The sequence below is a fragment of the Condylura cristata genome, unplaced genomic scaffold, assembly GCF_000260355.1.
Source record: "Condylura cristata isolate star-nosed mole 26May11 unplaced genomic scaffold, ConCri1.0 scaffold00030, whole genome shotgun sequence".
Taxonomy (NCBI): Eukaryota; Metazoa; Chordata; class Mammalia; order Eulipotyphla; family Talpidae; genus Condylura; species Condylura cristata.
In genome coordinates this window covers 21,884,837-21,911,311 of record NW_004567131.1, presented here as the reverse complement: position 1 = coordinate 21,911,311, position 26,475 = coordinate 21,884,837, and the positions used below count along the sequence as shown (strand labels likewise).

Below are 26,475 nucleotides of genomic sequence, written 5' to 3'. Positions count from 1 at the left end.
AGACTTGCAGCTAAAAAGGATAACAAGAAACAGGAATCGACATGATATAAGTTAGAGTAAGAGGTAACATTCATCTTGTATAAGCACTAATATTTGACATCTAAAGACATAAATTGGAAGCAACACACTATTAATAATGGGCCTCAATAGCCTACTTTCATCAGGGGACAGATCACCAGACAGAAAGGCAACAATGAAACAGGAGCCTACGATGAGGAGTCAGACCAGATGGGCTCTTATCGGGCTTTTTGCTTAGGGTGCCTTGCTAGAACTTTGCCTATGTTATTTATCTTTGTCCATAGGTCAGTATGCCCCCCAAAATGCACATGGAATATTCTCATGGATAGACAACACATTAGGTCACAAATAACTCAGAACAGTGAATGAAGGGCCCTCCCTGGTGGCGCAGCAGGTTAAAGCACAGCAATGAGAAGCTGAGGCCACTTCAGCGCAGGTTCAATCCCCAGCCCTAGAAGTGACCCTCATGGTACAGCAGACCTCTCCTGACCCACCCACTGTTCCCCTCAGCAGTGTACTTCATCAATCTGCCTGTTCTGCTCCTCACTCTGTCTCTGGTGTATCCTCTCACTGTCCCTGTATCTTTGTATGCATAAATAAATCTTTGAAAAGGAAAAGAAAATTTAAATGTTTAAAATTATTAAAAAAAAAAAGTAATGAAGTCGGAAATCATGAAGTATCTTTTCTGATCACGAAGTATCAAACCACAATGAGATGCCACCTTACAGCCATGAGAATAGACCATATACAATAAAAAAAGACCAGAAACAAAGAGTGATATGGGGAGGTAAAGGAATCGACACATAATGCTGGTGGGGATGTAGACTGGGGATGTAGACAAGCCGTATGGAAAATTGTATGGAGGTTTCTCAAAATACTAAAAATAGATCTACCATATGATGCAATAATTCCACTCCTTGGTATTTATAGGAAGAAAGCAACAACATTCATTCAAAGGAATATATGGACTCATATGTTCACCAAAGCACTATTTCCAACAGACTGTATACAGTCTGAGTACCAAAAGATTGATGAAGAGATTAAAAAGATGTGGTACATTTAAACAATGGAATACTACTTAGCTATAAAAATAATGATGAAATCTTTTCATGTGTGGCAAGAAGATTATGCTAAGCAAAGTAAGTTAAAAACACAAAGGTAAAATAGATTCCACATACATGTGGAATATGAAGAAACAAAACAAACATATAGACAAAATTAAACCAAAACTATTCTGCAGAAATATGACTGAAGAATTAAGGCTACTGGAGTAGGATAAGAAAGATGTACAGTGGAGAGATACCAATATTGTGTTGATGTGTATGGTGTAGTAACACATAGAGGAAAAGGTGTAAACATATACCCTGAAGTTATATACATTGCTATAAAGCAAGTTTGCCAGAATAAAAAATACAATTTAAAAAGAAGTCAGTAATTAAAGGCTAACAGTTAAAAATATTCTCATCATAAAAATAAATGACAGTAACTACGTATAGGATAGATATTATTATGGAGCTAGACTAACTGCAGTGCTAATTTCACAGAACTTACAAAATACTGAATCATTATGTTGAACACCTAAAATGAACATTCTATTCCATGACACCAATCCAAAATATATATATATGTATATATATTCAAAGAAAGTAGCAAAGAAATCTGTTTACTTGATGAGCATTTTCTTTTTATTTGCAAACAATGTTCATAAATAAGTTCACGGAGCTGTGACTTAATACAAAATGGTGGGAAATCAAAACCCTCTGACTGTGGAAGAAATAATGCATAGCTGCATAGGTATGTGGAAGGAATTCGGTAAATTTTTTAAAAGTGTGAGAAGGAAGGTGAGACAGTGAGAAAGAAGAAACATGATACAGAATAAAAATGTTTTTAAGTCAAGCTATTTGGTGAATTTCTCTGCTACCAAACACTCCATAGATTGATATTTAAGTTTTGTGCTGCTTTTTAAAAATGTACTTCTATCAGACTTTACTTATGAACATGGTATGGGGTGTGAAGACATTATGCCACAAACAAGAACACTATCAATAGTATATTGCAAAGAACACAACTTAACAGAAGATATTGATATAGTTCATATATGAGGATAGGTCTAGACACAAGCTCCATCTATGGTTCTTTAAATTTGTAAGACATTGAGCTACTTGAAAAATTATCTGATCTAAGCAGAAGAAAAGTACACTTGGGCTTTGCAGATTATTTCTAAGCTTTGGATGTTATAACAGTTCATTTGAGAGAAAACCAGCATACGTGTCATTTATTAAAGATGTTCATTATACTGTAATGTATACATGTGAAAAAACAAGATGGTTAAATAATCAAGCTTCAAATGAGAGAACAAGTCCTCTAATTTCTATGTTCATTCTCTTTTATAATATATACACTACTATAGTAATACAGGCAAATAAGACATAAGTAAATAATATGGAATACAGTTATTTACAGTTATTAAAATTATTGAGACTTTATACTGTGTGTCATGCACTCTGCTAATCACTTTCACGAGAATTATCTCACTTAGTGCTCAAAATCACGCTATGAGTTTAGTTATTCTCATTTTATAAGAGTTAAATAAAACAGTCTAGCTATCTGGTGCCATAGTTAGTGTTTGAGTCGTAACAGATGGAAGGGAGAAGGTAAATTAAAAAGCAAAAAATATAAAAGAGACACCTCATTCTAAGCATGATTATCTCTGAGCATTCTTCTATGCACTGTCTTTTCCCAAAATATATAAATTAATATTAAGATACTTTAATTAACCAAAACTATAACAAAGTAAAACTTAATATCAGCTAAAAAAAAAAAAAGCATTATTTTCTATTATAATGCACATATTTAAGGTCTGATCCAAGTAAATTCAAACAAATCTAATAGAAAAGCCTCTACTGGTGAAAGACAACTTTGAAAAAGAACTAAATTACTTTTTTAAAAGATCTAAAATTTAGGAGATTTTAAAACTGATTTTGCTATATGCTGCACCTTATCAGAATATTTAAACGATATTTCCCTTTAAATTGTAATGGATAAGGAAAAAGATGATCGCCTACTCCATACAGCCAAGGAAAATCATATTTCTTAAACATTCTAAGCAGGTTGCAGGAGTTAAATTGGTAGCAGTAATCATGTTATTAGTGTAATTGCTTTCTGACATCTGTTTCCCTGTCATAATCAGTTTTTTGACAATAGCGCTGACATAAATAGTATGTATCAAATCAGTAATGTTCAATGCTCACCAAAATAAAAATGAAATTACATACCAATTGTATACACTCCTCACCAATCCTCGTCAACCGTGAAATGTTATGCATATGATGTATAGTACGCAATGAAGACAGACCAGCTCTTAGCCTTCTCTCAAAGCAACTTATTTTCAATATATTTTATGGTGCCATATAAATGAGAAGGGCTTTATGAAATAGCATGCAACAAAATGTGCATCTTTTTGTTCAAAGCAGTTATGAAGTACAGTTTATTAATAAATTGTGTTCCTATTTACATATTTATTATCAATGCAAACTATCCAGGGTACTCCTGTGTTGGACCTGTAATCTTGCTGGGACTCTTATAAATGCTAGTTTAATCTGAATAGCTGTGTAATGGAAATAATGTTTTTGGTCTGCTCCTGCCACTACAATTAGTGTTGTAACCTCTAAAGTCATATTAACCTCTTGGTGTTGTTTTCACTTATTCTCTATAGCAAGGATTTTCTTTCTTTCTTTCTTTTTTTAAGACTCTACAACCCAACCTATGCAAACCCCATGAGATTTTAGATTTTTTTGAAAATCTAAATGACTATTTTAAAATAAATGAAAGCAGCTGAATCATGGTTCCAACTTGAAATACCAATACATTTAAACAACCTGAGGCAGGAAAGTGAGTGGCTGTATGACCAGCGTCCAGCAGAGGGGCACACTAACTCACCTGGAGATTTGTGGGATACCTTGGCATCTACCAATAGTGAGCACTTTCTATGCCCCAGCCCGTATTTCATACTTTAACCCTCACAGCACTATGATTTTCTAGATGTTAAAATCAAGAAGTTAAGGCTGAAGCAACTTTACCAAGATCACAGAACTAGTACTACAAAGGACAGATCTTTTCTGTGAGCTAAGTCTAGACCCTCACTTCGTGTTTAGGCTAAAGGTAGTGAGAAGGTGATCTTGAGCATTGATTATGACATGTTGTAGCTTAAATCTGCAACATCAACTCACCAAAACTCACTAATGAGCTCCACAATCCAGTCTGTATTTGTCACCACACTTCTAATCAACACACAGCACAAATCAGCAATTATATTACATTTACTGATCCTTGGCACCCAATTATAAAATGACCATCCAAATAAATTCTAATTGATATAATTCCACTGGAGCTGTTTGAACAAGCCATAATCACACTTTAATGCCAACCAGAACTGCAACCATGGTAACAAAAGTGTCACCAGTAAAAATGCAGCACAGATAAAGTTATTTTGTTAATAGTTAAAACACAACCATCCCTAAATGATTTGGAGACTCCCAAGGATATCAAAATGTGAGGATACTAAAGTCACTTATTTTAATATAATTATTTTAATAAAGGCAAAGTATTTGCATGTACCCTATACACGTCCTCCCATGTAATTTAAATCATCTCTAAATTATGTAGAATACCTAACACAATGAAAGCACTATGTAAATAGTAGTGGTAGGGCATAGTTTAGGGAATAATAACAGGAAAAAATTCTGCACATGTTTAGTACAGACACAGTCACTGTAGGCCTAACTAGTCAGAAAATGATCTTAAGCATTGATTATGAGTTTTAGTTTTACAAGATGTAAAATGGTCTGGTGACAGATGATGTTGATGTTACAAATTATGAATGTAGTTAAAACCACTAAACGCTACACTGTTTGTGCTATGTGTAGTTTACCACAATAAAAATATTGGGGGAAAGTAAATTTTATTACACATAAACACACACACACACATTCAATCCATGGCTGCTTGAATCTACAGATGTGGAACCCTCAGATTTAGAAATGTTATTACATCTCCAAGAATAATTGAAGGCTTTTATATTTTCTGGAATCATCTGTTTTTGCTAACTATCCTAGATATGAAGAGTCATTGAAGAGAACCACAGAATTGCAAAGTAAAATCTATACATAAAAAATAAATACTGCTCTCCCCTCCCTGTTGGAGCAATGGGTTAAAGCACAGCACTGCAAAGCTAGCAGCAGCCGCTTCAGCACAAATTCAATCCCTGGCCAGGAAGCAGACCCACATGGTACAGCAGACCTCTCATGATTTGCCTGCTGCTCCCCTCAGCAGTGTATTTCATCAATTTGCCTGTTCTGCTCTCTGCTCTGTCTCTGGTGAACCCTCTCACCACCAGCACCTCTGGCCTGTAGCCCAGTTCTGTATACATAAATAAATAAATCTTTAGTAAATAAATAAATACTGCTTACTGACTGTTATTGAACTCCAACCCAAAGATAATCAGTATCTTTACAGAGTGGTAATCCATTGGTATAACTGGCATCAAAGCAAACTTCTTTGTTGGAAAAGACTCCTTGAAACAAAAACTACTCACACTCCTGAAGAGTTTTTAAAGAAACTGGTACAAGCTATTTGTTTTGTAATACTAAAACTAATACAGTACAAATAAGATAAATCTCACCAGTCTACATCTGAAAAATCAGAATTTCTTGACTGTGGTCAAGTTCATATTTATACATTAGAGAGGAAGTTCACTGCCTTCCTATCTCTGAGATGACTGAAAGGAGACTCTATTTGACTTTCTTTGGTCTCTTAGATTTATTAGCTGTTCTTAGTATATGTGTGATTTCAAACATGTTTTTGAGAGCTTCTTTATCCTTACTGGCAATAATCAAAGCAACACTGTCCAAGTGACACAGTGTTGATCCATGAACAAATGATATGAAAAATATAGAATCTACATTCTACATTTGGAACATTATTGAGCCTTAAAAATAGGCCCTCCCTGGTGGCGCAGCGGGTTAAAGCACTGTACTGAGAAGCTTAAGCCACTTCCGCATGAGTTCGATTCCCGCCTGCCCCGGAGGAGTCCACATGGCGTGGCAGACCTCTCCTGACCTGCCCGCTGCTCCCCTCAGCAGTGTACTTTGTCGATCTGCCTGTTCTTCTCCCCACTCTGTCTCTGGTGACTCCTCTCACCCTCTGCATCTCTGGCCTGTACCCCAGTTCTATATGAATAAATAAATCTTTAAAAAATAAATAAATAAATAAATAAATTCTGACATAAGCTACATGAAACAACCAATCAAAAGAGGCAAAGATAATGCTATATGACTCCAAGTAAAAGAGGTACTTAGATGCAGTCAAAATCATAGAAACAGAAGTAAACTAGTGAGGGAGTAGGAAAAGTGTGGTGGGGGTGCTGTTTAATGGGTACAGAGTTTCAGTTTTACAAGATGTAAAGTGGTCTGGTGACAGATGATGGTGATGTCACAAATTATGAATGTAGTTAAAGCCACTAAACTATACACCATTTATGTTATGTGTAGTTCACCACAATAAAAATATTGAGGTGGAAGTAAATTAATCTGTATAAAGATGAAATAAGATAGATGGTAAAATGCCTCATAGAGTTAAGATGTCTAAGTGTGTAGTGGTTACTTCATTTTGACTACCCAGAACTTTACCCAAAAATGGAGCTCCCTGATTTCACGCCTTAATTTATCTGCATCATTGCAAGAAAAGATATCATTCCTCTAACAAACGATGGTTGAGAACCAGCCATGTGTCTGGTTGTGTTCCAGAGGCTAGGAAAACAGAAGTAAGCAAAAGACCAGGTTGCCACCATCACATGGTAACAAAGAACAGCATGTGCAAAAAATAAATTGATGTTTTCAGGAGAAAAGATGATTCCAGGGAGCAGATACAGTCTATTGTATAGTCAGGAATATCATTACACAAAGAGGACGTTCAAAGGAGACCTGAGTAACAAGAAGGAAACAGAAGGAGGACTTGACGTCGGGGGTATATCCCGCAAGAAAGGAAACAAGCCATAAATACTTTAGTCTGTGATGAAGTCAAAGACATAGGTAGGAAGCTTGTTCACAAAGGGCCACACAGGTCATAAGAGAACAAATTTTATACTTTATAACAGATTCTATACTTATTTTAGCAGAAGTATACTGGAAGGCTTTAAACAAGGGAGCACCATGATTCCATTTATATGGTAGAAGGTTAGGGTTTCTGGACACTGGTTTCCTGACGATGGTGGACGAAGTCCTCTCATGGGACTATGGAACTCCAGAAGGGGAAAGCCCCTCTGAGAAGACTTATGTCTGCAGATGGCAGTCACGGTGTGTCTGGCCTTGTGGGCCACTCAAGCAGAGGAAGCCAGCCTATGGAAGCCTGGATAGGCACGCAGAGAGACTATTAGAGAATATGTGATTGGAATTCCTGTACCTGAGGTCCCACATTATTCTTCTTGGGCTTCTGGAGGCTCCCCCCAAATTTCTTGTTTAAGTTGAATTTTTCCCACTGGTTTGAAGTTTATCAATGATATGTAAGTGTGCTATCACGGGTGTGGACTACATCAAGTTAGTTGTCGTACAATCTATTCATTTCAACATTCCAGTAACCCTGGATCATTAAAATAAACACACTAAAAACAGTAAAGCAGATGCTTAATTGACAACCAAATTAGGGGGTTCAGCTCAAACCCAAGTCTGTCTGACTCCCAAGTGTCTGCAGCCAATCAGCACCATGGGTAGTTTCCACCTGGGAGGCCCTGCAATGTGCCAAGCTTGGCAGATGGCAGGATGGGACAAGTCTCCCTCCAAGGGAGTGCCCGCAGGCAAGAGGGGAAAAAGAGCCAGCAAAGAGCAAAGCAAAGCCACTCCTGCAATTAACACTTCCACAAAAAACACCATTGTTAAAGAGGAAGAAGTCCCTTTTTCTCCAAGGTCAAAAAAGGTAAATCAGTGCATGAATTCAACTTGATATCCATATCTCTCCTTTCAAATGGGTCTGAACACATACTTACAAATGAAATAAAATGTACAACTGATATCAGAGTAGCAGGTACACACAATAACTTCAGAGACTCATAAAAGGTCAAAGACATTTCAGGTCCCCCAGGTTACTTTCTAGTAATGAGTTTCATATCAGTATAACATCAAATATTTCTACCTTGGCTCTATAGGCTTGAATCATTGACTTAAGTTCATCTGCACTTATACTTCTTAAAACTTTCTATTAAGGCCCTACCTGGTGGCTCAGCTGTTAAAGCACAGTCCTAAGAAACTAAAGCCACATGAGTTTGATCCCTGCCTGCTCTGGAGGTGACCACGTGATGTGGCAGACCTCTCCTGACCCGCTCGCTGCTCCCCTCAGCAGTGTACTTCGTGGATCTGCCTGGTCTGCTCCCCACTCTGTCTCTGGTTAATCCTATCACGGCGCCTGCATCTCTGACCTGTGCCCCAATTCTGTATGCACAAATAAATCTTTTTTAAAAAATTAAAAAAACTTTCTATTAAGTTAACAACACTAACAAACTTTCTTCTTTACTGAAATTTAAATATACTGACATACCAATTTCAAATGCTGTATTTATTCTTACAAGCTAGAACACACTAAATGGTTGAAGTTAAATGAAATACCAAAATGTTTACAGTTTAAGAGTGTACAATATACATTCTCACATTCACACATGAATAAAGTAGTACATAATCAATTTTAGACACAGAATTTTAACCATTTTTTTCTTCTTGTTGCATCCAAATGCAGGTGTGAGGAAGACTAAGTAGTTTTAAGCTAGTGACTTTTTCCTACTATCTTGTCAAGTTAAATATTAGTTTTCTAAGTGAACAAGAAATAAACTAAACAAACACAAAAAGAAGACTGTTTCTGATTTACAGGAAAGTATATGACAAAGCCATTTACATAAACAAACAATGATAAATGACCTAACAAGCTCAGTTTATGGATGCACATTTATATTCTACATTCTGCATGTCTTATTAATTTTGCATTTTGTTGTTTTGGTCTAAGCAATGAATGCATTACAAAGTTAAAATAGAACAGATAACTTAAGAAAACACAAATTAAGTAATATACCTATGATACATCCATAAACATTAAATTACTAGAACTTGGTCTAAATCATGTCATTTTTCATCTTTTATTTTTCCCCACCCACTCTTTGTCCCAGTTCCACTCTCATACACACACACAACACACACACACACACAGTGCATGAAACAACATTCCAATTGCTAAGAGAAACAAAGCCTAATCTATCTTGAAATATATCCTACAGATAATTTTAATTTCAAAGTTACATAAACTTAATATATATGTATATGTATTATATATATATATTTTCACTTTAAGCTTGTCAGGAATGTCTATCTGGGTAGCATGTTACAGATAACAATGAATCCTTTTACAGTCTCCTAACAATTTTATAAAATAACCATTCCTAATCACTCGAATTCATCTTGACGGCAATATTGAAAGAAAGAAATAGTTTTATTAACGCTTGCCATTTCTTAGTGACAAGAGAGTTCCAAAGTTTTATAAAAAAAAAAAAAACATTCTGACCTTTGTTGCCTTGATTTTTTAAATACAAATAAACATTAAAAACTCATAGTTTGCAAACACTTATTGAACAACTACAATATATAAAGCAATGTTTTAATCATTATAAAAGTTCACCTTTAAACAGACACTAAATAATCACAGAAGACAAACACAACCCTGTGCCTTCAGTTTATTTTAATTCTTCTTCTTCCTACTTGTAAAAGAACAATGAAGTCATTGCTTCCCTTTCCTTCAGGATGTATGTTGGCTTGAAATTAAAAAAAAAAAAAAAAGGGTCAAAAATAAAACAAATTATTTTAAATACCCTTTTCCTAATGCTAATTCTTTATCAAATTGTTTATCATGTTTAACCATTTTGTAGCTCAGATTTAACTGGTAAAATATAAGGAACTTATTCATTTTTCCTGTTGCTGTTTAAAATGAAATTCTCTTTCCAACAAACTTTATTTCATTTGAGAGATTTCATGGATTTAACAATTTTTGATTACATAAAATGTGATATCATCTAAGGCTTAATTAAATTATTAGATGTCACATCAAATCTTCTAACGTGATAGAATAAAGGGTTCTTCAAGTCAAGATGCATAAATTGGGGAAAGCTGGGGTCATCTTCCAGAGACAGTCTAACGTAATTTATTTTCATAACAGTCACATACTCAAACTACCCAATTATCTACTGGCTACTTCCCCCATTCTTATAAGGTGACTGAAGTTTTCTACTCCAGTAAACCCTCTCTTACCCCCATGCTTTCTAACAGTTGTAAATTCATTTACATCACTACTTTCTCCTTTCAGCTCCATCATGTATTCTATCAAGACCTGGGTATCAATTGGCCCCATTCCTCAAGCTAAACCACTCTAACTAAATCCCAGATGATACCTCCTTGCTTTTCCTCCTGCCACTCTGCCTTCCTTTACCATTACTCATCTTCATTTTCACTCGTGGGGTCCTTCCCAGTCCAGGTCTCCAGGACTCTGACCTTGACTTCTGCTCAGCCCATTCCTAGCTGGCTTTCACCACCATCTATGCACTGATGATTCCACATCTTGATCTCATCCAAAACATCCACTTCGTATTCTTACTGGGATACCTCATAAACACTCCAATACTCAACAAGTCTAAAGGTGAATTCATATTTGTATTATCTAAAGCACCTGGGGAAATTGGGTATTATCTTAGACATTCTTCCCTTACTGGGAACTTCATCACTTCCATGATTAGTCCTGTGAGTCCCTCCCCACCAGGCAGTCACTTTCCTAAGGAGTACCTTGTTTCCTGCCTTCAGGCTGTTCTATTTATAAAGTAATTTTACCTTCTCCACCCTAGTAATTCTCGCTCACACTTCAAAAGTGAGAATGAAACACCCTCGGTAGGAAGTATCCCCAGTTCCCTCTAATCTCATCCTATGTCCTCTTTTTACGAATGCCATAGCATGCTCCACCTCCCTGTGCTCCCTCGCCCACACATTTTAGTCTCCTAGAGTTACCTGTTTACATTCCTATTTTTTTAAATAGTGCACTGTAACCTTTCCCTGACAAAGTCTACATATATATTTTAACTTTACAGCACCATGCTTAACACATAAAATGCATCTAGCAAATGGTTATCGATTGAATAATTATGTGAAGTAAATTTCACCATCAACATCAACTTAATGATATATTAATTTCAATTTTATTCACCATCTCTGACTTTTTGAAATAATAAATATCAAGGTAGCTCCAGTTTATAGGCTGGTCCAACTGGCAAATTAGGATATCTTGAAAAATTATATTCACTTCTGATAAAATTAGCAAGCCCACACACACTTCCTTCTTGCCATTCTTGGTCAAACCAGGACCCCACCTTTTCCTGTCTGTTTAGACACTATCACTATCTCTTTTCCATACCAGTTCTGTACTTGTGTAGGTTTCAAATAGGAATCAAAATGGTGACCACTGCTCCCTTGAGCATTTTCCTAGCTATACTAACAGAAAGCATGACCTCCATGTGAAGAACCACATGTCCTCTACTACATTAGAGGACAGAAGTGTAGGAAGAGGAGCTGTCTATTCCTCTCAGCTAGAGAACCGTAAGCACATCCACCTCTGCTTCCCAGAGCCATGGGTTAGCTTTGACAAAACATCTCCATATAAATAGATTGTATTCATTTCTTATTTGGATGTATCTTCTCTTTCACTGAAATACTCCTAGATTAGCTACCTTCCTCAAAGGTGTATGTATTTGACCTTTCCAGATACATCCACCGAAAGACAGGAAGCACTTTGGATCTCTTTATAACAGAACATCACTCTCCAAAAAAGTTAAATTGTCATCTAAGGAAGTTGTATAATCTCATAAGGCAGTTTATCTCTAGAAGCAAATATTACTTTCTTACCTTAAAGTAGATGACACAGCACAATTTCATTTCACATTCTTAGTCCAGGCCAAGAAAGCTGTTTCTGGAAGCTTCATCTCATTTTACACAAACATGAATTTCTTAAAAATAAACTCTATGACTGTTCATGTAATACATGCTTTATTGGAATAATGATTTCCAAATCTCAATCTTACCATAGCTATCACTGAATGAGAGGGAGGGTTCTGGGTGAAAAAGAAAAAAGAGCCAGGCTTCGCATTCCTAGTCACCAAGTTGAGCAGCCTATGTGCGTGCCATTTAACGTGAAGTGGCTGTCAAAGGTGCTAAGTCTCCTTTTCCCTGAACCTGTAACTGCACACTGTGCATGATTATCACTAGACAAAATATTATAATGGCTTTATTTCTAGAATTTACTTAGGTTTACTTAGGCAGCCTCCTTAGACCACTCATCTTTCTTCACAAAATTTGTTGCTTTTCTCTGCCCTTGTTTAATTTCATTTATAATGTTCCTTCAACTTGCAATTTCCACACTTAACTTATATTTTTATAGTAACCCAATGAAACCTTCAGATAACAGAAAATTTCCACTGCAATAATTATTATTGGACAGATAATGTTATTCCCACATTATAGAAGAAGAGATGGTGGTCTGAAGGGCTAATATCTTTACCCAAGTTCACCTAGCTAATAAATGCCCAGCCCAAGTAAGTGAAACAAAGGTTGGAACTAAGTTAGTTCAGCATCAGACACATCCTTCAAAATGCCTCTCCCTTAGAAAACTCTCCATCCACCCCTGTTAGACTGCCCGCAATAAGCGCTGTTTTCTCTCCCTGAATTATGTTCATGTCTATTTAGTTCTTCCATTGGACCCATCGTATGTCCATGCTCATGTTCCCTGTTGAACACAATCAGTAAGTATAGAAACCATGTCTAATTTTTATCTTGAACAGTGACTTATGAAATTAATTTGTGAAATAGAAACTTCTTCCATCTGAAATTATCCCATTTGTTGAAAAGCTGAACATGAAAATTAGGTGAACTGAGCCTAATAAAGGACTTTCAAATTACATCATGAAAATGTCATATACTTTAAGTACACATCATATATAAGTGTCATAGTTGGTCAGTTCCCAATTTAAATGAAGAAATATAGAGAAGAATGGCTAGGGTCACAAATAACCTACAAGAATCTATTTATTTTTCAATAAAGGCATCTATTTATTCTCCATTAATTTTTTTAAAAGGTTTATTTATTTATGCATACAGAACTAGGATTTGGGCCAGAGGCACAGGGGTGGTGAGAAGATTCACCAGAGACAGAGCCGGGAGGCAAAGTACTGCTGAGGGGAGCAGTAGGCGGATCAGAAGAGGTCTGCTGCGCCATATGGATCACCTCTGGAGTGGGAATCAAACTCAAGCTGAAGCGGCTTTAGCTTCTTAGCGCTGTGCTTCAACCAGCTGTGCCACCAGGGAGGGCCCTCTCCATTCATTTTTTAAAGACTATTCATTACTTATTGAGTAAATAAATGAATGGAATAATGAGTTGATATACTAATTAAAATTAAATAGAACTGTGGCCTTTATTCACTAAGTAGCAATGTTAAAATTGACCTACTATGTGCTAAGTGCTATGTTTGAAATGAATTTTTTCTATTTTTGCTTTATTTTAAAGTTTCAATTGTCTAGAAAATCCTAATTTAAAAAAATAAATAAATAAAATGAGTAATCACTGGCTATGGATCAGCTATCGTAAGTTTCATGTTTGCTTTGTTTTTATTCTCTCTTCTGGGTATAGATTAATGGGCTAAAAAGCACTGATGTGTCACCCATTAAGGAGTTAAGGCTTTCTCCTTTCTACTGCATTAAAGTTTATCTATACACATGGGAAAATAAAATGATAATAAGAGCTTCCCAGCAAAAGAAAGGAGTATACCAAATTAAATACAAAGGCAGGGTTAGAAAAATAAAGACTCAGGTAAGAGAATGTAATGTGTAAAATGAAAAGGGGAACAAAAATTACTTAATAAAATTAACAGGGAAGAAACTATTACAGTCACAACTTTTGAGCCATCTGGTAATGTTACTTGATGGCTGAGATATGAATTATTTAATAGTCACTGAAATGAGACTCTACTAAATTAACTTTTGCGGAAAATTTATTTAACAAATTTATTTAACAAATTGTGATTTAGTAATATTTATTAAGTGTTTAAAGGCTGTCCAATGGTTTCTACCTGGGAATTTTTTTAATATCTAATCTCAGAAACTATTTACCAGTTTATATCTTTAGTTTTGCAATATGTCATGCTTCTGTCTCTAATTTCTGTTTCATTCATTGTTAAACTATATACCCTCTTTATGGAATTCTCTCCAGAGAAGCAAACTAACCAATTACTTTATTTTTACGTAAAAAATTGACAATCTAATCGTTGGCTTATAAATCATTGAAATACCCCTTTGTTCTTCCTAGCTTATAAATGACCTGATTATTCCCAAACTTTCAATCGTAAATGAATTCTCAATTCTTCACAAATACTTTTGCAATTTCTATTAGTCTGAAGTCACTCAATCTCCCCATGTCTATTTATTCACTGATATTTAAATCAGAGGTATGATGTCAAAGAAATTGTGATTTAGAAATGTTGCCCAAAGAAATATATAGAACTAATGTATAAACTATTAGCCTGAGTGATAAATGTGAACAAATATGGTACCATCGTACAAACAGAACGCTAAAAAGATTCTTTCAGCAGACTTTCAGAGTGCTTCCTAATCTTGGAGCTAAGGATGCAGTGGTGACCACACACGTTCTCTAACCTTGAGCAGCTTATGATTAAGTGCAGACTGATTAATCATACTACAGTGAGAAGCAACTGGATGAGAAGGTAAATAATGGATTTCGGCAAGGCACTCATCTCAGGCTTGAAGTTGGTAGAGAAATGATCAAAATGATACATTGTGCCAAAATCATTAAGCTGAGGCCTGATGAACAAGTAGTCAAAAAGAGGAGAAAAGACTTCCAAAAAGAGAGGGAACAAGTGCAGTCTCAGCAGGGAGAGAATGTGTGGGAGACTGGAAAGAGCAACAGGTAGGAAGTAATGAATTTGCATGTAAAGAAGAAAACCAGTAACAGGTGATTGAAGACTTTGACCTTTAGAGTGAGAGCAATAGAAGACATGAAGGTATTTTCAACAAGCAATAATAACACAGCCGGATTTGCATTTTAGAAAGATTTTTCTGGTCATGAAGTTAAGAATGAATTCCAGCAGGACCATTTTGGAGGCAAGATGGGATGTTGTTTGACCTAATCTAGCAAAGGGTTAGAAGGATAGTGGCCTGTGGAGCCAGGATAAGGGAAGTGGGAATGGAGAAAAGCAGTCTGAAGTGAAAACCTCAGTGCTTGATGTTAGTTTGTTAGTTTGTTTTAGATCAGCTTCTTACTGGCTTTGCCTATTTTACAAATCACTATTCTAAAATCAGCTTGACAAAATTGAGATTGCACAAATCTGGCTTCCTGCATAAAGCTATTTTGCAATGTCCAGACAATGAGACTATCATCTGCAAAATGACTTTGAATCATGCTTGTTTTTAAAAATATCTGAAATGAAGAACAGATGTTAAAAAGATAAGGAGAGCTAAATAACAAAGAAATGAAACAAGCTGCCTGACTTGTTCATTTGCTCCTGATTAAAAAACATCCAGATCAGTATGTATGAGTTCAGAGCAATAGTCAGTTATAAATGCTGCTGCTATAAAGAAGAAATTAGAGTTTTCAAACCAAGAAAATTATAAAACTCTAATATATAAATGTTGACAGTTTATGGCAGTAATGTGTTGCTAACTCTCTTCCAATGTAAATCTCCCAAGGAATTGACATTAATTGGCTGTAAAGCAAACAATAGAGAGACTCCTAAAGCCAAGGGATTTTACCATTCTCAGTAGAACTATTTCTTATGAAGCAACAAACTTAAAGTCTTGCTTAGAAGTGTTATGTTCGTCCATGGGTAAGTCACCAAAGGAACACTACAAAAAAATGTCACCATTTCCTCATATTATTTACTAGGGGCTGTACACTCACTTGTGGTAAAAGTTAGGAATTAAAATTCATGGGCCCTCCCTGGTGGCACACCAGGTTAGGATGCAGCACTACAGGCAAGCCACAGCTGCTTTAGTGCAAGTTCAAGCCCTGGCCCTGGAGGTGATCCACATGAAGCAGCAGACCCATTTTGTGTTGCCCACTGCTCCACTCAGCAATGTGTTTCTTGGATCTGCCTGTTCTGCTCCCCACTCTGTGTCTGCCCCTGCACTTCTGGCCTGTACCTCAGTTCTATATGCATAATTAATTTTAAAAAAGAGTTAACCTTAAAAAAAAAAACTCTTTACCTTAGTCAAGTTGTTTATTTTTCTTGACCTGTGATGTTCAACCATATTTCCTAAGAAATAATCATCTTTATGGCTACTTTCATGGTGGTCAGGGAACAGCACTGGCCCTCAATGTAAGGACATCATTTCAACCAAAACAGGCCACTGTCAAATAGCCACTAAGAGCAATTTGTTATCAAGTGTTGTGGTACTTGTTCTGGTCCCCAGCTTGTTTAGAAATGGGTATCTTTAACAAATGACTCTAAGATTTCAGTCTTAAATACAACAGAGTATTAGTGAAACCTGGGAAGTTCATTGTACAGTAAGACACAGAAAAGCAAGTAGACTTCCAGAACAGCCAGGAAGTTTCTGAACTGATGCCCTTAGTTCTTTTTCTTTTTTTAATGTCTTTATTTTTTAATTGTATTTTTGGAAAGAAAAACTGGGGTGTAGGCCAGAGATGCAGGGAGTGAGAAGATTCACCAGAGACAGAGTGGAGAGCTGAACACGTAGATTGACTGAAATATACCACTGAAGACAGCAGCAGGTGAGACAGGAGAGGTATGCTGAGCCTTGTATAATTAGCTCTAGGAATTGAAATCAGACCCTAAAGGTGAGAGCACTAAGACTGTTAACCCCCAGACTACCAGGGAGGCCCTGATGGCCTTAATTCTTAATCACTTCAAGAACAAGAAGGACAGGTTTGCCTTGCGATATATGAAGACTTATAAAGTTAAAATAATTAAAAGACTGTAATATATACTCAGATAATTATCAGGGTTTCCCCTACTCTTACCTTTGAAATATTTAATCTTGTAAAAGCTAATAGGGCTTATCCCAGGAATTATCTTTTATAACAAAACCTTCACAAGTGCAGTAACCCATGAATTCTCTAAACATAAAGTGGAGGAACTATGCATATGATCCCAAAGAGACATACACAGAGCACCTGGTTCAAAACAGTACTGATTATTTATGGGCAGAAGACTGGGTAAACTGATTGTGGGAATATATTTGAAAGGCTGGCTAAATCAATCATGGGAAAATTAGAACTAACACAAGTACATGTAATGCATGTGTATAAAACAGCAGTGATATGATTTATTACACATCTGCCTCACCCAGAATTGTTTCACAACATATTTATCAGTGTTTTGCAAGTCTGCCCATATTAGCAAATGTCACCACAGTGTTGATACAGGAATTATGTTTACACATACTTCATGTCAAATGAAAAGCTTTCATAAATTTTGTTGAATTTGAAAGAAATCTCATTTTTAAACCTACCTAAAATTTTAAAAATTACAATAAAATATCCAAAGGTATATATTCCTGGGACCTATACAAATATTAAAACTAGCTAACATCACATGATATAATTTTTGAAAGCATGTGCACGTACAGTACAGTATAGTTAATTTCAAACATAAAAAGTATGGACTAGCAAAACAGTTAAAATTTTTCTAATCAAAATTTCAGGATAGGATTCTTTTAAATATCAGTAACTCTTATGTATCAGATGATTCAGTATGGAAAAGTTAATTTCCATAAAAGCTTATGGAAATAAACTTTTTATGAATATTTTACACTGTAGATTCTTTGAGATAACTTGTAGAAAGGCCCTTCTCATTGTACTGAAGAAAACAGCGAAAGAAGAGGAGGCTCAAAGGAAGTCAGTGGTTCCCTGGACTTGCTACCTGCTACCCCTGCCTTAGATCAGTGGACTCTTCAGACAAACAAATGGAAGAACTATGCCAATTAAGCCATCAGGTTCATTGTGTTAGTAGGAGTTACATTCAAAAGACGTATGTTGGAAAGAAGTAAGCAAACATGCATAAGCAACTCAGAATGGTGTATCTGAAACATACCTACAAGGTTATTTCACAGCACCAAAAATGGTTATTATTTTTTTGATTTTACTTTCTATAATGATAAATTCTTTTTTATTCCCCTTTCTGGCTGTAGAGAAATAAATCATTTATTGGATGTTCCACTTATGGTTTCAGGGGGAAAAAGTTGGGAGTTAGCAGCACAACATACACACAGAGAATATTACCACTACCCAAAAAATGCATGGTAAGTTTAATGTTCTGTATTTCAACTGGGTCAAAGAATACATTATCCTAATCTAAAGAAAGCAGTGTGTAGTTACTGAGCACCACACTTAAAGACAATACTGAGCTTTTTTAGAATCTCCTGTTGTTGCAGACTCCTAGAATGTGTAGAAATTTGACTTTTAAATATTGTGGTTCCTATTCAGTTTGTCCACAGGGCATATTCTTCATATTTCTCTATAGTCTCAAAGCCTAAATAAACTATGAATCTTTCCTATAGGCTAAGACCTTGCACAATATGGATTTAAGAGAAGATTTCCAATTAGTGGATGAAAGAAAATAAGTGGGAAAGAGGAAGAAATGAAACATAAAAAGTAAGATTTCAGAAAAGTATAATTCACTGCCTTCAAGGCTTTCTCTTAACAAAATCACAGACCAACATCTACTAGAATGCCTGAAGAAGAAGCAGCGAGGATAGCCAACTTTAATTTGGAGGAAAAACAAGAGCTAGCAGTGCTGAGATCTGTTTGGTTGGTCTCTTGAGGAAAGGATTAAAAGTCTGTATTTTAAGGAAAGTCATAGAGTTTCTGACCCCATGTTCAGATTTGCAATTTTAACAGGCTATATTAATTCAACAACCCCAGACAAGAACTCTAATTCTATTTAAATACCCAAATCAGTACCATCATCCCATACCTCAAGAGGTTGAGATTAAATCAAGGAACAACTATGAAATGGGCCAAAAGTCTGGTTATAACAAGGTATAGAATATCTTATATTTGATTCTTTCCTCAGGTAGTATTCTCTTCATCTGACCACACAATACTTGACAGAATCAAGAGTGAGAGATACTGTCTCAACAAAAGCATCCCTGCTGGCTCGCTATTCTGAAGTAACTCCAGTTGCACAGAATCATTGTCGGGAACATGGTGAGAGCAGCCATCCTGTGTGAACCTTAGGGAATAAGAGAGACCTCTCAGGGATGAGGACCATGAAGAGATCATTAAGTTCTGAGAAAATATACTCAGAATAAAGGGCAAAAGATTGGAGTTAGTCAGATAAAACAAAACTTTATGTATCAGTCGTTACTTTTCACTTGCTTATTTTCCATCTCCAAAATAAATATAAGACTTTAAGGGGGAAAAGCTGAACAAAACAAAAATTAAACTAGGAAAGATAAGAAAAGAATCCAGTTAAACAAACAGCAAACACACAAAATATAGGTCAGAGGTTTTTGTACTTGTTTGAGGTTAGCTGTGAGTTTGCTCTGAACTTTCAAGAAAACAAAATTTTAAATTCCAGTCACTGTTTACTGTTCATAATGTACAAAAGATACAAATAAGCCAGTTCAGAAACATAACCATCTCTTGTTAAAATAGAAGGCGTCCCCCAGCCTCCTATCCCCTCCCATTTCCCATTTAGGGAACAGAAACTGTGCTGCCTTGCACAATATCTCTTGTCATCCCCCAAAACAGCTACCATAACAACTTCATTAGAAGATACCTTGAAAACCTCCTTCAGTGTAGTATGGTATGAAGTCTAAGCACAGTTCACTTCAAAAGCAAATTCACAACTCTAATTATTTAATAGTGTCTTCTAGCACCACTATGTGTGTGTGTGTGTGTGTGTGTATAGATACATATATTTATACACCTAAATACAAAGTTTCATATGTGTATACACACATTTTATACACACACTGTAATGTAAGGTATAACAACACAAGTATAAATTCAACAACTAGAATGTAGTAGAATGCTAGAATATACTTTTTGAAAGTTCTATCTATTGAGAGACAGATGACCCACTAAATAAATTCTGACAATTCTGCAGACCTCAGGAACCTATTCTCTCATTTTGAACTATTAGTCTATAAAGTCAGTCTAAGTACTCATTTCTATCAAATTCATGGAAAAAGCAAAAGAGTTAGAAATATAAAAACCCTCCCAAGGTGACATTTATTAGCAATAGTGCATCTAGCTTGAAATACAATCCCATTCTGTTCAGTTATTACCCACTTATAGGTAGATGTTGAAGGAAATTCAGAAGTGAATAACTATAGACATGGCCTAAAGAACATGTGATGTGACCAAAGAAAATAAACAAAAGGGAAGTAAAAAGGAGAAGGGAGACAACCCATGATGTTACAATCAAATCAGTGCCTCAAAAACAGCATAAAATTTTCTGAGTGTCCTAAGACATGTCTTTTTTGAAGGGTGTCACTTCAGAAAAACTCGAAGGCAAAGTAGTAAATAGATGGATAAATTTAGGTGGAATTAGGAATGGAAGAGCAGGAATGTAGCAAAGAGATGGTAACACATTGTATATACTCAAGGCGTCAAGATTATCAATTACAGAGAATTTAGAAATGGAAAGTAGATCCACGATATCAAAAGCCATAATGTAGAGGCTGTATTTAATGAAACAAGGAAAGAGCTCAAAACTATAGGGCTCATGATCTTAGACTTCAATCAATTCATTCATCTTTGAAAACATACTGTTTGTAGGATAGAAGATACCTACTGGGAAGCCCAAGACTAAGTTGCAAAGAAACCATATTGTCTACATCTCCCCATAAGAGTATGTAATTCTTACAGAGAAGAAATCTGTTTGGAGAAAATGGCCAGCTTCTATTACTAAGTTATACTCAAGCATTCTCTGACATAAGTCTGTTTATGAAGATCAAACTTGACAATATGCAAACTTCCCTAAAAATAATTACAAATCTCTATGCCATCATGCATGTACCATAACCTTAACTGGCATAAATGTTCTATATCACATTTATGTTTCAGTCTAAATTTACCGAATCTCAGGCTTTAACTTGTAATTATCCTTTAAAGGACCAAGATTTTCATAACTTCATATATGAAGTTTTGGAGGCAGTCACAAGTCACTGTTTGATGAAAGGAAGCTGTCATTAGTCAAACAATCTGGGCATATGTATTTTATCGGGAATATTCACTTGAATTAACCCTCTGTTATATCTTTTGGTATAGAAACATATACAGTAAGAAAATTTATACAATTAACAATATGTCTCAACAGGATACTTTCAAAACAAAGGTCACAAATTAATAATATTTAAAACTTATGTTTTTAATTCCAATGAAAGCAGAAAAAAGAAGTTACTAAAATAAATGTAAATGATATGCTAAGCTACTTGTTTCTAGAACACAGCAATTAATTTAAAAATGAAATTTCCCTGGGGTCCTAAACTATTTTTATTACCTAAACAATGGTAGTAAGTTTTCTTGTTGCATTCAATCACAGTTAAGAGTAATGATGAGGCCAGAATTTAACTACATATTTTTAGGCCTTTTTTTCCTCATTTAAATTTTAAAATTCTTCAAGACATTACATTGTCCTTAGACAGGGTTAATAATCTGTGTACAAAAAGTTCAAGATACTGTTAAACATATAACTATACTGGACAAAGTGAGATTTGTAGCTTCTAGGGTTATTTTAAGTTTATTTTCACTAAATATTGGTATTCAGATAAACTAGTTAGCATGGATAAATACGTTTTAGGTATGTGTAGGGAATAGTTACTCATGAAAATAAATTTGTATATGATGCACTTTTAGTAACATTTTTAAATTATTCTTGGAAATTTCACAACAATTTGTTAATTACTTTGAAAACGATGCAGTAGAAAGTAATGATTTTTTTGTACATTTATTTCATCAAAAGAATAGACTCAAAATACAAGACTTTGCATGTAGGAGGTGCTATATAAATTTTGAATACATGAACATATTAGTAATGGCAATAAAAGTGGGGAACATAATAAAGAAATATTATTGTAAATTGCCACCTATTTACAAGATGGTAAGTCAATATATTAACAACATTGCAAATAGGAAAAGCAAATTACTGAGACTTATTAATATGAGAGATTTGGGGAAGATAGAAATACTAGCAAAAAAAAAATCAGTTTCTGTGCCCTCTGGTGGCAATAAAGTCAACTGCAGTATTTACTAAAGTATTGCAAAATAAAATGGCCCTGTTATGAAATCAGATTTTTTTTCCCTTGTGCCAAATGTCTGTAATAAAAATTCTGATTGCTAAGTGCCAAAATTCAAGACTGTTGGATTTTTTAATTTTCCCATACTGAACTTTTAGCTAGGCTACTTTACAAAGGGCAACATCTTTTTTTCTCCTTTTCATTGCTACAGTTTATAAATTCAGGTTAAACATTTAATTATAAGATTATTTGGAATTCTTAGACTTATATATAGGGAATAAGCTACTTCAGTTTGTAATAAACTTCCAAAGAATCTCACAAGACATTTATCACTACTGCTTATTTACTCAATTCTGTAAATACATGGGTTCCTCCAATGGTTTCCACCAGAAGTATTGGACTTGTTTAAAATTCCTGGATATTTAGTTGAACAATTCAAGAATTTATATTAGCCAAAGCAAAGGGTTTTGTTTATCGGCACTCTTAAGGCAGAATGAATTTCATCCTAAACTTGAGGACTTGGAATAGTAAATTGTGTGTGTATATAAAAAAGAAAATATCAACATCTTATTGACATTTCTTTGTTTTTAATTTTTGCATTATTTATCGCCATTGTCAAAGTGTTCAAGCTAACAACTTGGAATGCATTTTGGAACACACTTCTCTAACCTCCCATAGGATGCAGTAATTGCTTGAAGCATTTATTCATTCCATGGATATAGCCATGACAATGACTGCTGCACCTTTTAAAATAAATGTATTATTTTCCTAATAGGTAAAAGTGTGTGTGTGTGTGTGTATTTTTTAAACCAATGATATCTACAAGAGAAATAAAAGGTTTGGTAATTAACATAAATCAAAACCAACCTATGTCCAATTATACAGAAGAATTACATGTGATAAAGATAAATCAACAGCCAGTTAACCTGAGTTTAATTCGGTTTTAAAATTGTTGTGACAATTTTGGGCCCCCACACCCAAGCACACACCTGTCCAGTCAGAATCTGTGCTTTCGCTATAAGAAATACCATCACCAGCAGACACGGTATTTTGTTGTCCTCTGGTTCTCAGCCTGGTGAAATTTCATTGAAAGATTTCTTGCAAGAGCCATCTCACCTGGAAGATCCAGGTGACTCCCCTAATCTTCCACCTGCGACTTACAGGTGTGATATATATTAGCGAGCACGTGTACTTTCTGAGGAATCACTTATCATCACCATCATCCCTCAGACTCAAACACAACCGTGATTCTCCTAACCAGAAAGTTTTGTTTCCTTTTCCCCTCCAGGTGGGCTTTGCTCATTTCACCTCCTCTCGAAGTCTAGTTCACGAGTTTCTGCCAAGGTCTTTCTCTACCTTAATTTCTGTTTTTCGCTTTCTTGCTGAGGGGCAGCAATGGGGAGTGGACACCGTTCACAGTGGGCAGGATTCGGAGAGGCGACTGGATCTCAGGTTCAAGGGCGCCTCACAGGGAGGAACCGGCCCAGCGCAGCCCAGTGGAATCGGCCCTCCTCCCGGGGGTGCGGCTCCTGGCAGGCCCTGCACCCGGCGCCGCCGCGCAGGAGGCGCCGCCACCTGGAAGACGCCGAGGCAGAGTCGTCCATCCGCGGCAATGTCACGGCCCCGGAAGGAACCGCCCGCGCTCAGGCTTCTCCGCGAAACCAGCCCGCGGGAGACAATGGGGCGAGGGGTGGGTCTCAGAGGTGCGTGTGCCCCACCTCTGCCACCAACTCTCCTGCTTCACGCCCCAGCGTAGTCGCCCGCCCCACCTCCAGCACCAGCTCAGCCCCAGACAGCAAGAAGCTAAAGGAGGGATGGCCGTGGGGAGGAAGGCGAGGCCACCGCGAATATTCTCCACCCGAGGGAAGCCCTGCAACCCCAGGCTGCCACCGCGTCCAGCACCCCGGGCTCCCGTCACGCACTCGTCGGGTCCTTCCAAGCAGCAGGGAAGGAGGAGGAGCCCAGTGGAGACAGCCCGGGGCAGCGGACTCCAAGGCTGGGCGGTCACAGAACGAGGTCTGCTCTCCCACCGGAGCCCTGCCTGGACTACTTGGGGGAGACAGTCGTCCTCCCGACTGCTCAGGTGGAACAAGCCCTAAATCCTCACGAATACTCCCTTTCTCCATCACCCTTCTCTAGGCAACCCTCCTCCCCACTTGGCAAGCCCAAGTTTACCCGAAAAACCGATTGCAATAACTTTAACGAGGGCGGAGGGATGAAGTGGGTACGCGTTGGGTAGAGGGGTGCCAGAGACTTGGGCTCTCCGCTGTGCACAACATCAACGAGCAAAAGTGCATCTTACCATTGATTTGGTTCCCAGGCTCCCCTTCAGCAAACTGAAACCGGTCCATTAGAAAGTGGCAAAGTAACACAACTCCAGCAGCGGCCAGGTCGACCCTCAGGAACCCCGCCATGCCGCCGCCGCGACCTCCCTCCCTCTCCCCGCCAGTCCTTCCCCGCGCCCAGCGCTCGGGGTCTGGGGTAGGGTGGGGAGCGCGAGCAAAAATAGCTGAAGACCCTCAGAGCTGGCCCCAGTGGTCTCCGTAAATTCCTCTGAGCTTTCACCCCCGTGAGCCGGGAAGAGGAAGGAGGGAGTGCAAGCAGCTCAGTCCTCTCCGGACCTCTGGGTCTCTCTCCGCAACTTGCCACAACACTTGCAGCCCGCAATCCAGACACCGAACCACAACTGCGAGCAGGAAAGGCCACTTGCAGTCGGGGCTCGCAAACTCGGTTCCACACAGGCAATGCCAACAGATGATGACTTCCGAGCCCCAGCGATCCGCTCCACCGGGCTCAAAACAGATCTAATTCCACCGCGAGCTAAGGTGCCGCCTCCAGATCCAAAAGGGCTGTCGCCACGGAGGGAACTTTCCCCGGTATCGGGATGGCTCCCAAGAGAGGTCTGGGTTTTCCGTAAGGGGGTTACAGTGGGTAGGCGAAACCCCTCCGACAAGTTTTCCTTTTTTCTTCGCCCAAAACAGGGCGCGCGTCCTTTTTCACAGCCAGAGGGCGAGGGATGGGCAGCCCCAAAAAGCTGAGCCCCGGCAAGGCTCAGGCTGCAGCAGTCTGAAGTCCGAAGCCAGGAAGAAAAAAATAAAATGTGATTTTTTTTTTTTCAAAAAGGGAGAGAAAGACGAAAGAAACAGGAGGTGTAAAAGTCAGGCTGAAACCTCGCTGGAAAGGTTCTTCCCGGCAGAGGAGGTGGCCCCAAGGCCGGCCGAGCCCGGAGGAGTTTGGTGGCGGAGGAGGCGCCGCCGCCGCCGCACTCCCCCACGCTCCTGCTCTACACTTCGGGAAGGAAAGGCAGCTCGCAATTTGCCAATTCTGCCTCTGCACCCTCCTCTCTCCTCCCTCCTCCCTCCCCCTTCTCTCCCCCAGGCTTCTCCCACCTTCCTCCCCGAAACCGGCGGCTAGCACCGACCTGTCCAATGGCAGCACTTTCCTCTGGGCTGGCAGAGGACTTGCGGAACCGATTAAGCCGGGGGAGCAAAGCAACGCGGAGCAAGAGGGCAATTCCCGCACGGCGCGCCCCCAGCTGCGAGCGGTCCCGAGCGCCCGGGCAGAGGGCGAGCAGGGAAGGGAGCGCCGGGCTGCACCTCGGCGCAGCCTGGACGCCATCCCTGCACCCAGCTCGCGCCCCCAGCAGCCCCACCGGCGGTGCCACCACCTCCAGGTCCCTGGCAGCCCTAGCGTCCGACTGCGGGGTTCTCGATCCCCAGGCCCTGCGGATGCCGACCACTTGCAGTCTTTCTGGGCGCTAAAGGGTTAATTTCAGCTGGCCGCTCCCAAGAGGGCGTGTGTGGCAATGGTTGGGGTGTGAAGAAAGCTAACCAGAGCCACTTCGGCTACTGACCCTGCGAAGCCCCTTCCGACCCCAGCCCTGTTAGACTGTTGGAGGACGGTAACGCGCAGTAGCAGGGTCCCGCTGCCGCCGCCGCTTTGTAAAGTGTCAGCGGGAGCAGGAGGAGACGTTAAAGAAACAGGAGGCCCATTGAATTTCCTACGGGGCTTTAACTGGCTTTAGCTCGCTAGTTTTGTTTTTGTTTCTTAGCTCTGGGATGTGCTTCACTGTTAACCCTTTCCAGTCCTCTCATTTGTCTGCACCTTATTTGCATAG

At 38.1% G+C, this 26,475-nt stretch overlaps 1 protein-coding gene across 3 annotated transcripts in view; it reads right to left on the bottom strand.

Moving 5' to 3' along the window:
* Positions 1–25,841, bottom strand: part of PLXDC2 (plexin domain containing 2) — a 350,950-nt gene extending 325,109 nt beyond the window's left edge. For 2 of the 3 annotated variants that reach the window (XM_012731361.1, XM_004691292.2), the window contains exon 1: positions 24,661–25,701. In XM_012731361.1, the coding sequence (XP_012586815.1) occupies positions 24,661–24,772 (112 nt within the window). In that variant the 5' untranslated portion in view covers positions 24,773–25,701. Of the gene's footprint in view, positions 1–24,660; positions 25,702–25,779 lie in introns of those variants that run through there. The other variant, XM_012731363.1, reaches the window with a different exon arrangement.
* Between the last annotated feature and the right edge of the window lie 634 nt (positions 25,842–26,475).